We start from the raw sequence: 15,011 nt of genomic DNA on the forward strand, positions 1-15,011 counted from the left end.
GTTGCGATTGTGGAGGCTCTTCCAGTAAGAGAGTGCGCAGTCATTGCCCGCCTGCTGCCTTTTATTGCTGCAATCTATTTAATGCAGGATGATGCTCTCTTGCAGGCCTTCACTTTGCAAAACCAATATGGCATTCCACACTCAGAGGTGAGTGGATCTACAATACGCTGAGTAGAAACTACCGTTAAACGGTGCGCATTATAATGCTCTTTGTACTCAATTTGCAGTTGGCCAAACTCCATCAACTGTCCATGCAGCAAAGCCTCAATCCGGTGGCCCAGCCCGCTTCGACGATCATCCCTGGTACGGACCACAGCATCGCCTAGCAACTGTAGTTTTAGTTTCGAGTGCCTTCGGATGACACAAGTAAACATGTCAATGGGAAGCTACACCTAAGAGAGAAACAATTAGATGGGATTTTACAATCTGCATCCGACAATTGCTGCGGCGTTAAAGCAATGCAATAATGAAATCTAATTAATCTCATGTTCTTGTAGGACTGAAATGATTGAATCGTTTTTCAGTCAATATTTCATACATTAATCGAATAATCACATACACATTTATTTTGCATTACATTTTATTGCCAAACCTTCTTTCCTGATTACTGTTTATTAGTTGTTGTTGATGATCTGATAATAAAGGAGAAGTGCTACTTCTTGGCTAGTCAGTCGGGTGAAGGGAGGGTTTGCTATTTACATCTGAAGCTGATTTAGGTTCAACTACATTGAGAGTCAATTAGAGGTTATTCATACTGTGCTTGCAAGTAACCATTATTTTTGCAATAGATTAAAGTGACCATTAAATTTTCCATTAATTGATTAGCGACCCTCGTGAGGATAAAGTGTCTCAGATAATGGATGGATGGATGGATGGATTATTGATTAGGATTTACAGTAGTTACTGATTTGGTCTGCAACATGTCAGAAAATAGGCAACAATGTTGATCATTGTTTTTCAAAGTAAAAGCATATATTTGCAAACATTTTGGTTAATCACAAAGACAGTCTGTCTGCTTTGAAGTGGGACTACAAAAATCTCAATATTTACGGTTGAGGGACTGAAATCAGAGGATTTAGACAACAATGAACAATGGCTCTGAACAATTAATCAATTATCAAAGTCGTTTTGATTTATTTGGTAATCGACCCTAGGCAAAGTGGTTCGTAAAATGGATGAATGAATGGATGGATTAGTTGTTGATTAATTGAATGATCACCAATATTTCCGTTTTTTATACATTGTTGCAAATTAGGGCTGTCACTGTTGAATATTTTTAGAATGGATTATTCTATCGATTCTTTTGATTCATTGAATAATCGTTTTGCAATACATTTTAATGAAAAATTATTTTTATGAACTTGAATAATCTGATAAAAATCATTTTTGCAATAAAATGCATGTTGCAAAACCTTTTCTTTCAATTACTTTTTACTAACCGATTCTTGTTTCTTCTTTGGTCGTGCTGTTTAATGAATCACAAAAACAAATAAAGAAAACAACAATGAAGCAATATCACATGAGGATGCAGTGATGTGCTCACCAAGGTCTTTGAAAGTGAGACCTACTTCTTGAAAAAAATTATCCATTCATTTGTGGGTTTCAGGTTCAACTACGGACATGTCAAGTACAGGTTATTCACACTATGATTGCAAAAAATGATTCTTTTTGTAATAGATTGAAATGACTTTTTTTTAATTTCGATTAAACACAAAGATAGTCAGCCTGCTTTTATGTAGGACTGCAGAAATCAGAATATTGACTTTTGAGGGACTGGAATCAGGGGATTTGGACAATTTTAAGAGAAACAATGGCTGGAAATAATTAATCGATTATCAGAATAGTTGTCGATTAATTAGATGATCGATTCATCGATTAAGTTTGGCAATATAGATGACCTAAATGTGTGCCTGTATCGTTGAGTGGATTCTTGTGCATTCTCTTGTCAGGGATGGACGCAAACACTCAGACATCTCAGGAGCTGCTCATTCCCAATGATGTAAGCAAACCATTTCTTTTTCTTATTTGATGTCATATTTGGCCCTAAAACACTATTCTGCGATTCCCTGCTGACTGGCGTGACTTGACGAGATGCAAGGTTCCTTGCAAATTATGCTCATTATTTTAACCTCAGCCTAACCCAAGGTTAAAGGGATTTGAGCTGATACGGATCCTTTTGCGTGATTGTCTGGGCTGCATTGCAGTGTCTTCCAGTAGCTCCCGCGAGTGCCGTGTAAATCCTCTCATGTTCCCTGACCTACTTAGAAGCTGTCTGCTGTCAAAACAGCCAATAAGGAAGCAGCCAACCATCCTTTCCCTCTTTGGTTAGCCAATCTGAGTGCACAAATCGCGGCCCTTTGATTCACTTCATCATCATTTATTCAGAAAAATAAATGTTTTAAAAAAATATATATATCTCCGTTGCTGAATCGGATCCTAACCTATCACAATATCCAGGTTGAGAAGAAAACTGTAATCGTGGTAACAAAATGTTGATAAAAGATTAAAGGAGGAGTCTGCTTGGTTTCTTTACATTTCACTTAATCCCATGAAAGGATCAAACCCAACATTGTGTTGCCGCATCTTTCTCTGCCTTTGCTCTGCCGCAAGCTGGCTCCATCTCACTGAGGAAATAAGTCTTTGGAAATTGGGTCAAAAATAAGTAGCTTCGAAGGGTAAGAGTTTACTTTTTAGCAGATGCAAACTGGGAGGTCATTGGGGATATTTTTAAGTGAAGATTTAGGGATTATTTGCACTTGGGTCGAAATTACAGCTCACTGCACCCGCACCGAGAAGAATATGTTGACATTTTGTTTGATTGCAAAGAAAAGCTATTTTACATTTGATAATTTTTACATTTCCAGTAGTTTAGTTTTTAGTATTTCATTATATTGAATGTTGTTACTGACAGACACTAGTACCGTATGATGTTGTACTGCATCATCGTGAGGCATGTGCTTTATTAATGAGAAAAAAGGCACTTTATAATACGATACTCCATCCAATAATGTAACGACATAACTATATTAGGGCTGTCACAAACCATTTTTTTGGAATCTATTATCCTAGCGATTACTCAGGGAATTGCCCCCCGAAACCGGCTAACTTTTATTTTCCCCCAGTGAGAGTGACGCCGATACACATAACACTTGACTTTGCCAAACTCGATGTTTGAACACTATACTAACTCCAAAGTAAACAACATTTGAATATTGCTTTTCATTTAAGTCAGGGTGTTGTGTCGTTCACAAACACTAGTGCCTCTCGTGGCTATTAATGGCTGCAACGCTGCCAGTGGACCTGAGTACTTATTTTTTTAAAAAGATCCAGCAGAAACTGCAACGCTTGCCTGGTCCTTATTTATTTTCCTTGAGCATTTCCCACAATAATCACGTCAAATTAGACTCAAACGTAATCACTGTTTAGCCATGTAGATGCGCTTTGGAGCAAGCTATGCTAAGCTAAGTTCACGAGAGAAGCTTTAACTCGCATCATATGCAAACTGAATACAATATAATGTGTTGTAATTAGCGATGGTATTTTCTATTACATTACCTTATGAGTTCAACTAGGGCTGTTCGATTTTGCCTAATAAGAAAATCCTGATTATTTTCTCAAATCAGGATTTTACGATTACGATTACGATTACTTTGTAAGATAAAAAATAATGGAAAATGAAGTATTTTGAATGTCTTTTATCTAAACTTAATTTCTCTTTCTTTGAACTCAAAATACCAGTCAATTTAATTTAGATGCACACAGAACAATCCATTGGGATTAACAGCATTTTACTTACACAATAGAGTTCAGATCTGTTCTTAATCAAACCAATAACGAAAGAAGAAAGTGCATGTACCGTCTGAAAGGAAATCATCAACATGAGAGAAGGTAGACAGTCAAGTCTGTAAACCAAACAGTCTGTCAGCAAGTCATTTTGCCAACCAGCTAGTGACTAGCCTTTCACCATAATCCCCGGTCTTACTTAAACATAAAGCAATAATTAGTGCAAAACTGTCACTCAATAATATAATGCACTGTCACTTTATGTACAAATGCATAGTCCAGCTGGGCCAGAGGTCCGTTGTAGAGGATCAAAAAAAGGGACGCCTTTCAGACGTTAAGTTACTTGCTCACGGGTTGTGTTGTACATGCGGGACACACACTACACTACAGATCTATTTTTGCCCGATTTATTAACTAAACGCTCACTTGGCTGAGCAAATAGCAGAATCGCCGGTAGCCATAGATAGTTGTCGTTGTTTCGGACTACGAGCTCGTGGGAGGAAGTGGAAATGCAGAGGAAAGTACGGTGGCTAAGATACACCAAAAATAACAAAATCGAACGTGCCGATTTGAACATTTTTAACATCGTTTTATCCAGAAAATTCGGTTACAGTTCAAAAACGCTGAATGGAGCAGCCCTAAATTCTGAAGACAGAACACCCTCCCTTTTAGCCATCGCATTACTACAGTGGCACAACACTGGCTCCAGCGTTTCCGAATGAACCCAGCTCCATTTCGCCGTAACGACATAAAACTTGAATTTGGACATTTTTGAAGACAAAAACAACTCCCTGGGCATCATCCATCGATAAATAATTCTGTTTCCAAAAGAGTGCGACGTGAGTCCGGCCGTCCGCAGCAACAAACATCCGTGTAGAAAAACGGAACATTGGCTCCGGGCATCGCAAATATGCTTCTAATAATTACGTTTTGACGCATACGTTTCTTGCGTCGACTAATTTTTGTGGTCGACACAACCAAATTGGTTGACTTTTTTCCCCCAGCCCTGTTAAATATAATTCAAAAGAATTACAGAGTGTTTGTCACGCTCATTCTAGTGTGTGCCACTTTTGCCCACTGGGAGCAGTATGAAACAGATGTGGATATATTGTCCTGGAGGCTGCAATCCTCTCTCGGCTTCTCAGTACAGCAGTAATATTAGTCACTCGTCGCGAAGGATAAATAATACAGTACAGAGGCCTACCTGTGAGTATTGCTTTATGGTCTGTCTACATGTTCGGATATGTTTAGAGGGTAACAACACGGGCATATAGATGCTAATTGTTAGCCCTTGTGCCGAAGGGGGTTCCCATTGCACTTAAGCATTCAGGTGGCCGAGGCTATGTGGTTTCTTTAAATATGCAAAGTATAATCGAGTTTGTTTTATGTTTAATGTCTTTTTTGTTTTTTTAAGAATACTGACTTTTATCTCCCAAAGTGAAGCTTTTTGTGAAGCATGTTAAGTCACTGCTACCATGTAGCGCTCATATTGAAAGTTTGCGCACACAAGTCAAACCACCTTTCAGTCCACTAGCTTAATGTTAACATAAATAGCATCTATGTCGCGGTTCTTTAAACCTTTAAAGTGGAAATCAACCCAAACACATTTTTTTCAAGAACAAATTCCCAGCAGGCCCAGTAGTTGAAACACGACGTTCTGATTATTATTCCGTTTGTGGAATATGAGTTAAGCAGCAAAATCCACCCCTTTTTAGCCATCTCCGAGGGAGGCCATTTTGTCACTTCTGTCGACTGAAAATGACATCACAACCGCTCAGCTTCGGAAAACATGGTCAGCCGTGATTAGTCGTTACCTGAGCCCTGAGCAACTGTGATGTCATTATCAGTCGACAGAAGTGACAAATGTCATCTTCCTTCATTTCAGTGGGATTCTCACTTGATATTGTGTTTTACGTTACGAGTGTGGCAACGGAACAAATTCAACTTGTACCTCAAGGCACCACTCGATTGCTACCTCCAGTTTTCCTTTGAAAGGCCCTGTAAATCCTCGCCTTCATCTTTTGAACCTTCCACCTGTTTGCAAAGAAAAACCTCATTTTGCTCACTGTCTAAAGGAGCAGAGAGTAAAAACAAGCGCAAGATTGATGACTCCAGGTTGCACTGTTGTGCAAAGTACACTTGCAAGCCTTCAGACCTTCAGCCACGTGTAAAATATTCCAAAGGGTTTTTGTTTTTTTTCTCGAGCAAACCTCCACAGTGAGCGACACAATGCAGCAGTGGAATGAGTGATACCCATTCTGTATGTGACAGGAACAGCTGTAAGCTCCCATTGTTCCAGAAGAGAGGATCAAGCCCCCGTGCGCCCGCAGCCCCACTCCCATCACGCACAATTTGCTCCGTGCGATGAACACTGATGCACTGAGAAAGTGCTTACACACGGTGAACAGGATAGCGTACTTAGGCACTGCAAAGATTTTGCCAGAAGAGAAACGGCTGCGCATGCCGCCACGGCATCTTTCTTCCTGCACCCCCTCCAATGACGAGCTCAGCAGGAAGCGGATGACACACTGCATACAGCAGCAATACGCAGACAGCAAGTCTACAGCAGGGCCGGCCTATTTCGGGGGGGGGGGGCACAATGTTGCGGGGGGACAACTGCACGCTCCTTATCCAGATGTATGACAAAAATGCCATTTTAAATAAAGACAAAATAGTGGGCGTTTTTGCATCGGGTCAATGTACAGACGAGTACTTCAATATATTTGAATCCTTGAATGCATATTCTAAAAGATCCAATCGTCAACTTCAAAGGTTTTGAGGCACACAAAAAATAACCCCATACACACGCTCTAAAAACAGTTGGGTTAAAAAAGGAGATTCGATGTTCACTGAATTTAAATGCAAGTTTGCTGAGGGACCCTAATTGCCATGAAAGAAGTCAACCGCTACAACACCCATGTCAACACCCAATCCACAACTTGGGTCAATTTGACCCAACTTTCTTGGTTGTTTTTGCAGAAAACAACCCCAAGAAATGGGTAGTTTTGTGAAAAACAATCCAAAATGCAAGAAAATTTTAATTTGACCCAATTTGTATATCGGTCCATTTTTGACCCAAAATTGTCTTATTTGTAACCCAACTGTTTTTAGAGTGTACAATGGGCGGGCTGTGTGAACACCACCACAGCCACTTCTCCAACCCACCATTCGCGTTTGGAACACCTTGAAGCGTTGAATATAGCCTCAACCGTTCTTGGGAGAAGACAAACAAAAATCACTGTAGTTTGTGTACTTTTGTCATGGGTGTTGTGGCGGTTACGTCTTTCATGGCAATTAGGGTCTGTCAGCAACCTTGCATTTAAATTCAGTGAACATCTCATCTGCTTTCTGCTTTAGTTGAAAAGACAGCATTTTCTTGATCTACCCTCTCTCTTCTTCTCCAACACACAACAAGAGTCTCGGGGTCGGAAGCGCCATCTAGTTGTGAACATCATTATTACAATTTCAAACTGCTCTGCTGCAGTAACAAAAAATTTATTTATTTTTTTCTAAAATGAATCAAGGGCCGCTCAGAGTGTGCGCCGCCAGTTGCCCATCCCCGCTCTTGTGCTTTTCCAAGGAATGCCGCTGTCATCTGCACCAAACTCGGTGACAGCTGGCATCTATTGACAGCTGTAGTGAAAGGCCAGAGAAGATTGCGAGTCTCAGTGGGCGGAGGTGTTATCTGTGATTTGGGCTTTGGGCCGGCCATTGTCTCCAGAGTTAGTCTTTTTAGGCAGTCCGTGTCCTCTCACACCCCCCCCTCCCCCCCGAGCCAAGAATAGCCAGACAGACAGAGCAAGCGGACTGCTGTGTGACAAATCAGACTTTGCCCGACAGGCCGCTTACCTCTCTGGAAAGGAATGCCAAACGCAGGAACAAGCGCGGCATGGCCGGCGCGTGTGTTTGTGTATTTCGGCCTATGCGTCAGCCGCCGCTAAGCTGCCAACACACACGCATACTACAAGTGCTCCATCACTGTCTATGCCGCAACCCCCCCCCCCCCTCCCCCCCATCCTGCTATATATCTGCCACTGAGCTCTGGCACCCTGCACTTGAGCTGATACACACCCTCTGTTGAATGTCTATTGTTGGTAGTAAGCCGGCCTCCACTTTGGGTGAAACACAGCACGTGCGCACATGTATTTTGGAAGTGGACGCAATTCCAGTCCCCAGCTGTTGTCTTCTCCGACTAAGGGGAAACGTCTAATAGATATTTGAGTTGTTTTTTCCATCATGTTTTCCATTAGCGTGGAGATGCGTCTCACTGGCGTTCGTTTTGGAAGTGATTTGTTTGGGAAGTCGCCGCCACTTGGAGAAATCAATAACCTTTTAGCCACTCAGATTAATGAGAGGCAAATGTGCCTTCTGTCCTCCCGTTCGCCCGTGCACACTCAGAGGCAATTAAGCCAGGTCCCGGAAGAGTAAAACAATGCTTTTGACACGCGTGATGGATGGATGGATGAGCAACTCACTTGAGGACAAACAATGTTATTGCAATACTTGAAGTGGTTTTTTCCTTATGTCTGCCAATTTGATTTATGATTATAGTTTTCAACTGAGATTTATTGGATTTATATCGTCCTTCTGCTTTGTCCACCACAGACACACGTCCGATATTGTACGTATTTGGGACACGTTAATATTTTGAGGGTTTATAACTGTGCTTGAGAGATCACCGTGGACCGAGAATCAGTGGCGCCTTAATACGACTGACCCAATTCAAGTTTTTCAGAATACGACCCATCGTACGACAGATTTCAGATACGAGCGCTGTATGGTGGTACAGTGAGCTCAACTCCACAGACTTCACAACAAGCAGCAATTTGACAGATATTCTTTGAAAAAAGAGACTTCAAGCTCTTTAATGCCACCCCTAGTTGAAGTCTACTGTTCAACTAAACATAAGCTAAAGCAAAGAAAATTACATGTTGCGTGTTTAAAGGAACCCCAAAGTTTTGCCTTAACAACAGCATTTAACAAACAATGGAATACTCCATAGACGGGCTTACAAATAGCATCAATGCTGCGGTGCTATAGCACGGGTCTAACCGAAATGGATTTTTTTAAGGTCGATTCAGATATTTGGCAGGATAAAATTCCGACAACGATTAATCGGCCAAATAATTGAAAAAAAAATACTTTGAATAAAATAACTTATTTGGATCCCTTAACACTTACAACAATAAATTACAGGCATAACATTTGACTGTTTTTCATTACCTTGTTCTTTCGTATTTGTTTAACTTTACACAGTGAAAATTCTGCAAAATTCTGCAGATTTTGTTCCCAATTTCTTTGCAGGGTAATGTTGGATGTCATTATCTTTGTCTTTGTTGTAATGGATTAATGTGTAAAAAAAATCTGAAAAAAAATCATCATCTCAACTCAACTGTAACATAAAAACAGTAAATCGATTAAATCGCCGTCAGTTGAGCCCTAGTTATAAACCGTCAGTGCAAACAGTGAGCAGACAATATTTCAATATTCACAGGCATATATTCTTTCCCCTCTGTGAAAATAATATTATTGCAACTTACACGTCCCTTAGAGCTATTGTGAAATGCCTGGTTCATGTCTACATGATCGTAATATTATACTGCGCCCCGGTGGCCAACTAGGAGCTGTGATGCAATAATCATGCTGCATTCTACTTATGTTATAACTGTATGTTTTTATAAAGTGCAATATTATAGAGTGCCATCTTCCTTGTATTTATCCATCATGTTTCTTTCTTTTTTTTTTATCCTTGCTGCGGTCCTTGTCATTACACCCAACGACCAATGAGATCATTTATCATTATACTAATGTCCTCCTTGCCAATCTTCCCCCCCGTTATCTACCGAGTCATCCTCCGTTGCAGCAAGTGAGCGCTTCCGTGTTTCACCGTTGCTCTCTTCTCTCTCAGCTGATCGGCTCCATCATTGGCCGTCAGGGCACTAAGATCAACGAGATCAGGCAGGTGTCGGGGGCCCAGATCAAGATTGGCAGCCAACTGGACGGTACCAGTGACCGCCATGTCACCATCACGGGAAGCCCGGTCAGCATCAACTTGGCCCAGTACCTCATTACCTCCTGGTAAGGGCCAGCGTGTAATTGAATGAATCACAGGGGAAGCCTGGGGGGGAAATGCATCCCTTTAAAAGGGTCAAAGGTCATGCTGTAGTCATAAGTGATAATGACCTACGTCCTTGCATGTCCGGTAATTGACCCCGAGGGAGAGAAGAAAAGCATTGAGCTGTGTTTTGACCGAATGAAATATTCAGTATGGAGCTCGTATGCTTATGACTCAGTTTTCCAGTTGGTCAACTAATAACCATAAATGAGATCATGTGGAGAGTTTTGTAGACTCATGACCATGCCCTCAAAAAATAAAGAACCTTACATTAAGGAGAAGTACAAAAGCAAATTGCTGCCCCAACAGAAAAAAAATATATATCAATATCATATTTTACTAGAAAAGTTTTGCTATGCTCTTCTGTAATAGTGTTAAAAAAGTGCAAGAGTTTAAAAAGATTTAACATTGCAAAAAGAAGACACACATAAACACACAGAAATTGCCTAAGTAACGTCCTTACGTTTCAATAGTCCGTACAAATGATAATTATAAAAATGAAATAAATTAATAAGTATCCGCGCATGACGCCATGGGAGAGATGCTAACGGTAGCATAAACATTATTTCAGGCTCATTAGCTGGCTAGTTTCCTATTCATATCCACTTACCGGCTGGGAGTATCGTCAATGGATTCAATTGTTTACAATTGTTTAAGTTCCAACCAAGATAAGCATTAGCTGCCAACACAACCGCCGTCAGTCACTAAACTGACCGGCGATGTTGTCAACTTTTTTTTGAAGGAGGACAAGTGCTCCACTACGGTGTCTGCCAGGGGACATTACGAGAATGTTTAAGATCGCGTTGTAATGTAATACGACTGAGTTTTATTGCCAAACGTTTGCGTAATAATGCAATACGTTTTCAGTTTTTACCCAATGCTATTTTAGGAAGAGAACGAAAGACTTCCGCTTCCGGGTCATAGCTTGAAAAAAAATGTTTGCGTTGACTTCCTCTTCGAGCAGGACAATCCACCGTCCTCCACCCTCGTAAATGTCCGTCCCTTGGATGGAATGCCCATCTCTGTAAATATACATAGTGCCCCACCCGTGACCTGAACCAGAGAATTTGCTTTGTTTCATTTGGCCAAATGCGGAAGTCTAACTTATCACGTTAAGATGTGAAAATGATCCCGTTAAGACGAGAAACTCATTCATTACATCCAAACATGAAACCTATCATGTTAAAACAAGAAATTCTTCCGTTATAATGTAATAATTTTTGGCGCGGGGGGGGGGGGGGGGCTGGTGACAGCAATACCCTTCTGTACAGAAGAATCAAATTCAGTCAGAGTCAAATTTATTTATATAGCCCTTAATCACGAGAAAGTCTCACAAGGCTTCACATGCCCACAGTTGACAAATATTCACGACATCCCCCCAAGGAAAAAATTTAAAAAAAAAATTGTTTTAATCTAGGGAAAAAGAATTATTGCTTTTGGGAGAAGAAGAAAACAAAGAAGAAAACCTATAAAATAATTTATATAATATTATTTATTGTTAATATTTCATATTAATAATAAAATAGTTTTGCCTGATAAAACTTGTGAGACTCCAGATTAGTGTAATGAAAATGAGGTTGGCTTTGTTTTTTTTGTCTGGTAGGAAACAAAAAAAAAAGTTTGGAACTTAATAAAAGCCTTCAATAACACAAGGCATGTTGTGCGTGCGCGTGTGCGGTCTGTGTGTGTGTACCAGGATTATGAATGCCTTTTCCTAAGCAACTAATGAACACTGATGGGGTGATGCTGGCAGACTCACACGCCTCTCTCCCACTTTGATAGAGAGAAAAAAACAAACCTTGAGCATTCCCTCAGCTTGAAATGCACGCAGCGTGCAAAATGTGCCAAGATCAACAGCCCGCCCACCCGTATGTCTGCTTGTAATTCAAAACCCCAAAAAATGTTTGTATAAAACATCTCTGATCTTTTTTGTAGGGTATAATTTGCTTGTCAGAACTCAAGACAGTTCAAACAGTTCTTCTCTTCTATTTAAAGTAACCACGTAGCCTCCACTACCTGAATGGGCAACTCCATAGGCACACGGACCACCTATTGTGGTGGTGCTTTTACCCTTTATGCAAGGGAAATCTTAACACGAAAAGTGCTACAACACCCATAGAACAGTACTAAGAGGCATATATTCTTTATCCTCTGCGAACGACTACTAATATTACTGTCATACTGAGTAGCAGAAAGGAGCTGAGCCTCTAGTACTACACATCTACGTCTGTCTGTCTTATACTGCCCCCTTCTGGCTAAGGAGCCCACACCAGAATGAGCAACACATTTGAAGGTGAAAGTGTGACAAAAACGGTTTCATTCTTTTAATTGTATTTCTATGTCAATACAGTATGTTTTTATAAATGTGAATATCCCAATACTATTTTTCTCACATCACAAATATTTTCACTTTTTGGGAGGCTAGAACAGATACAAAGCATTCCATTGCAACGGGGAAAGAACTGGGAAGATAATGTACTGATCTTCATTCCCTGTCCTGTCTCCGCACCCTCCTGTCTGCCCTCGCAGTTTAGAAACGGCCAAATCCACAGCCCAGGCTTCCACCATGGCCACTCCGGTTGACCTAAACATGGCCTTCACCCAGCCGGCGTCCCCGGCAGCCTCACCCGCTCCCACCCTGGCCACCGTGGGCGCCTTGACCCCGGCTCACGTGCTGGGCGCCCCATACGGCGCCATGCCCCTCTCGGGCCTGCTGGGGATGAAGTCCGTCCCCTTTCTGACTCTGTCCAGCCCCGCCCCGGCCGTGGCGGTTACGGCGGCGCCCTCCCACACCACTCTGGCGGCCTACACGGCCAAAATCTCCTCAGCCAACTGCATCAAAAAGCCAGAGAGACAGAAGTTTGCACCCTACTGATGACGCGGAGCCGGCGCAAAGACGGATGTTGAGTGTTCTTCCCGCAATCGCCTGATGTAGCCATATCCCTCGGCAGACATGCCCTTGACTTTGATTCTGCGATGTACCAACAGAGAAGAGACCAACGGAATAAAGCTTTTCAAAAATCATTTACAGATATATAAGTCAAATGTGAGTTTCACGTCAATTGGTGGGCCGCCGTCGTCGTCACTTCACTGTTATTGATCTTTTCCAAGATGTACAAGGGCTTGAAGCTCATCTGAGAGACACATGTCAAAACACCTTTTCACATGTGTGTCTCATGTCGGAGGTCAGCCATAAGTATTTATCCTTCAATAATTTGTAAATTATACTCAAATGACAAAATGCGCTACTGTATGATGCTTTTATACAATGTCTATGTTTGCCTCTGGAAGTTTTTAAAAAAAACATTTGTAAATGTCTGGGGGGATTTTGTTTTTAAGGTACTGTACTTGACTGTTCAGTGTTTTGTTCATTTTGTTGGATTTTATTTTGACTGTGCACTCCTTTAATCTTTATTTATTAGCATTGTTACATGTATTAAAAGTCTTTTTTTTTCCTGACACGTTTTATGTCCTTCATGTTCAGGATGTATTCAATAGTGGAGAACATTTTCTTCATCGACTGAGTCATGTAGACAGAGTCACAAAAAGATTTAAAATCATCAGATACTGACTTGAGCCAGTCCCAGTTCGGATCGCCTGTTAAAACAATTTCATTCTAAACTAGGCCAGGGGTCACCAACTCCAGTCCTCGAGGATCGTTATCAGGCTTCTGCAGAGCTTGCTAATGAGCTGATCATTTAAATCACGTGTGTTGGATGCAGGATAGGGGCCCCAGAGGACCGGAGCTGGTAACCCCACATTCAGGCTGTATTCACGATAGTAAAGTCCTTTGATCCACTTGGTCCTGACCAAAAGTGGACTTCTTTTTTCTTCGTTTGGTGCAGATCGCATTCACACTGTACTTTTTTGAAAGTGAACCATATTCTGTAAACACATCCACGCTACGTGTGACGACTGGTTGACCCATTGGACAGAAATGACTATATGGCAGCATGCAGAGCACCGAAGGAAGGAAAACGTGGCAGTGCGATATGCCGTGCTGCATTCTTGCCCTGCATATTTGCTGTTATTAGAGCTGCAAAATAATTTTGAGTGTGAAGAACAGCTCTTTCGACGCAGGTTTCGCAATGCTCTGTTGCTAATTTTGGAACAGCGTCGGTGAAGGAGACAATGTACTCTGCGTGTACACACAGCATGCTGGCAGCAGCGTAACTAAACAGGTGGAGGATCAGTAATAGGATTAGTAACAGTAGTGAACGCAAATTGTTGCCACAATGTCAGGCTACGGTGGCTTGTTAAGACCAAAATGGCGGGCGCATGTATCCTGGAGTTAGTTTGATCGACCCTAGTTTCGTATTCACACCTGAAGCGAACCGCACCGAGTCCGCTTGGAAGCAGACCGAGACCACCTCAGAAAGCGGGTCTCGGTCCGGTTGTGTGACCAGCACCAGGTTAAGTTTGCTTGTAGTCACAACTGCATCAATGGTCCGGACCAGCGTGGGAAACGAACCCTGGTCCATTTGAAGTCGACGAAACAATGCAGTACACACAACACAACCCTTTTTTTTTTTGTCCGTCGGCACGTTAAAGATTGTAGCCGTTGATGTAAATATCTTCATTAATAACCGATTTTGTTTGCTATGTTTAAGATTACAACATTACAACAATGTCAGCAGCCATTGGCTTCACCCATATCCTGACCAAATTCATTTGAAATGGCAATCTACAGTAAAAGTACCGGTATATTGCGGTGAATCATTATGAAACCTGACAGTGATTTGAATTAGAAAAAATCAGAACACACTGCTGCTCAGGGCCCCAAGTTTGGTTGCATATAGTTCCAGATATGAGTAACAAACAGTACAACACTCACCAATCTCCTTCCAACAGCTTTCCGGAGCTCTTCAACATATCATACTTTGAAGGCTTCATACAGCGGGTTTGAAATAACAACCAACAGGGTTTGACTGAAGTATAGACTTTCAGATTTAATTCTTCAAATGGATATGAATTACAGCCATTTATACAGAGTACCTCCATATTCAGGAGCTCAAAAGTATTTCAACAATGATTTTAATACTTATACTGCCACCTACTGGTGAGGCCAGGCTACTTCTCTTAGCCGTGCAAAGACAAGGGCGGCGCCAGTGGG

At 41.5% G+C, this 15,011-nt stretch overlaps 1 protein-coding gene across 6 annotated transcripts in view; it reads left to right on the forward strand.

Moving 5' to 3' along the window:
- The window catches only part of pcbp4 (poly(rC) binding protein 4), a 66,713-nt gene extending 53,356 nt beyond the window's left edge, over nucleotides 1–13,357 (forward strand). For all 6 annotated transcript variants that reach the window (XM_086031093.1, XM_086031100.1, XM_086031125.1 and 3 more), the window contains 5 exons: nucleotides 106–147; nucleotides 228–303; nucleotides 1,950–1,999; nucleotides 9,692–9,861; nucleotides 12,428–13,357. In XM_086031093.1, the coding sequence (XP_085887219.1) occupies nucleotides 106–147; nucleotides 228–303; nucleotides 1,950–1,999; nucleotides 9,692–9,861; nucleotides 12,428–12,773 (684 nt within the window). In that variant the 3' untranslated portion in view covers nucleotides 12,774–13,357. The remainder of the gene's footprint in view (nucleotides 1–105; nucleotides 148–227; nucleotides 304–1,949; nucleotides 2,000–9,691; nucleotides 9,862–12,427) is intronic.
- The last annotated feature ends 1,654 nt before the right edge of the window (nucleotides 13,358–15,011 follow it).

The sequence above is a fragment of the Filicampus tigris genome, chromosome 1, assembly GCF_054856515.1.
Source record: "Filicampus tigris isolate MCC_2025a chromosome 1, RoL_Ftig_1.0, whole genome shotgun sequence".
Taxonomy (NCBI): Eukaryota; Metazoa; Chordata; class Actinopteri; order Syngnathiformes; family Syngnathidae; genus Filicampus; species Filicampus tigris.